The following is an 846-nucleotide window of genomic DNA, read 5'->3' as shown; positions in this document are numbered from 1 at the left end:
ACGCCGCCCCGTGCAACTCGAACCGCCGCCCGCGCGCCGCGGCCGCCGCCGCGGCCGCCGGCAGCGCGGCGCGCTGGTCGGGGGCGGCGTCCGGCGCGGCGCTGAAGACGGACCACAGCGGCTGCCCGGCGACCGCGGACTGGGATATGCCTGCGATTTAGGGGGGCACAGATTGGTGCTCCCAAGCTTCGCAACGCACGCGTGCAGACGAGGGGCGAGTGCACGCCCCTCTAGGCATAGCAGGCGCCCAGCAAGCCAGAAGGCGGACAGACAGGCGCCAGTTTTTGGAACTCCCGCGCGGACAGCTGTTCAAAGCGGCCCGCGGAGGCGGCCGGAGCAGAGGGGTCTGCCACAGGGCGCCCCGCCCCCCGCGCCGCGGCCGCTGCCGCTGCGCCCGGCCCGCCTGCGGCGAGGCACGCACCCGCCACCTTCGCCACGTTCGGCGTCGCGTGCAGCACCGGCCACCCGGGCCCCCGCCCGACGTCCACGCACAGAACGCAGCTCTCCGCGCCCCCCCACGCGGCGCCCGCATCCCCCGCGGCGGCGGCCGCGGCGTCGGCGGCGGCGGCGCCCGCGGCGTCGGCGTCGGCGCGCTCCCTCTGGCGCGCCTCTTCTCGCTTTTTGTGGATCGCCAACAAGATGTCGCCCTCCAACTGCTTCGTGACCAATTCAGCAAAGTTTGCCAGGATCATCGCGGATCTATCATCAAATATCTCCCGCGCCTCGGGGTCGGCGCAGCAGCTGCGCACGTGGATGTGGCGGGTGGCGCGAGGTTGGCAGGGGGTCCGAGGCTTGGCGCAAGCGGCGAGCGAGCAAGCGGGGGGTGTGGGAGCGACGCGACGGCGG

The 846-nt window shown here is 74.2% G+C and overlaps 1 protein-coding gene across 1 annotated transcript; it reads right to left on the bottom strand.

The window, feature by feature from the left end:
- Positions 1 to 268: 268 nt before the first annotated feature.
- MNEG_13026 (hypothetical protein) lies at positions 269 to 692 on the bottom strand (the record flags this gene model as incomplete). Its single annotated transcript, XM_014038503.1, has 1 exon — positions 269 to 692. A coding segment is annotated over one exon (424 nt), but the record flags the coding sequence as incomplete, so codon positions are not given.
- Between the last annotated feature and the right edge of the window lie 154 nt (positions 693 to 846).

The sequence above is a fragment of the Monoraphidium neglectum genome (assembly GCF_000611645.1).
Source record: "Monoraphidium neglectum strain SAG 48.87 unplaced genomic scaffold scaffold03579, whole genome shotgun sequence".
Taxonomy (NCBI): Eukaryota; Viridiplantae; Chlorophyta; class Chlorophyceae; order Sphaeropleales; family Selenastraceae; genus Monoraphidium; species Monoraphidium neglectum.
Note: the sequence above shows the minus strand (reverse complement) of the source record. Positions and strands in the feature narration are given on the sequence as shown.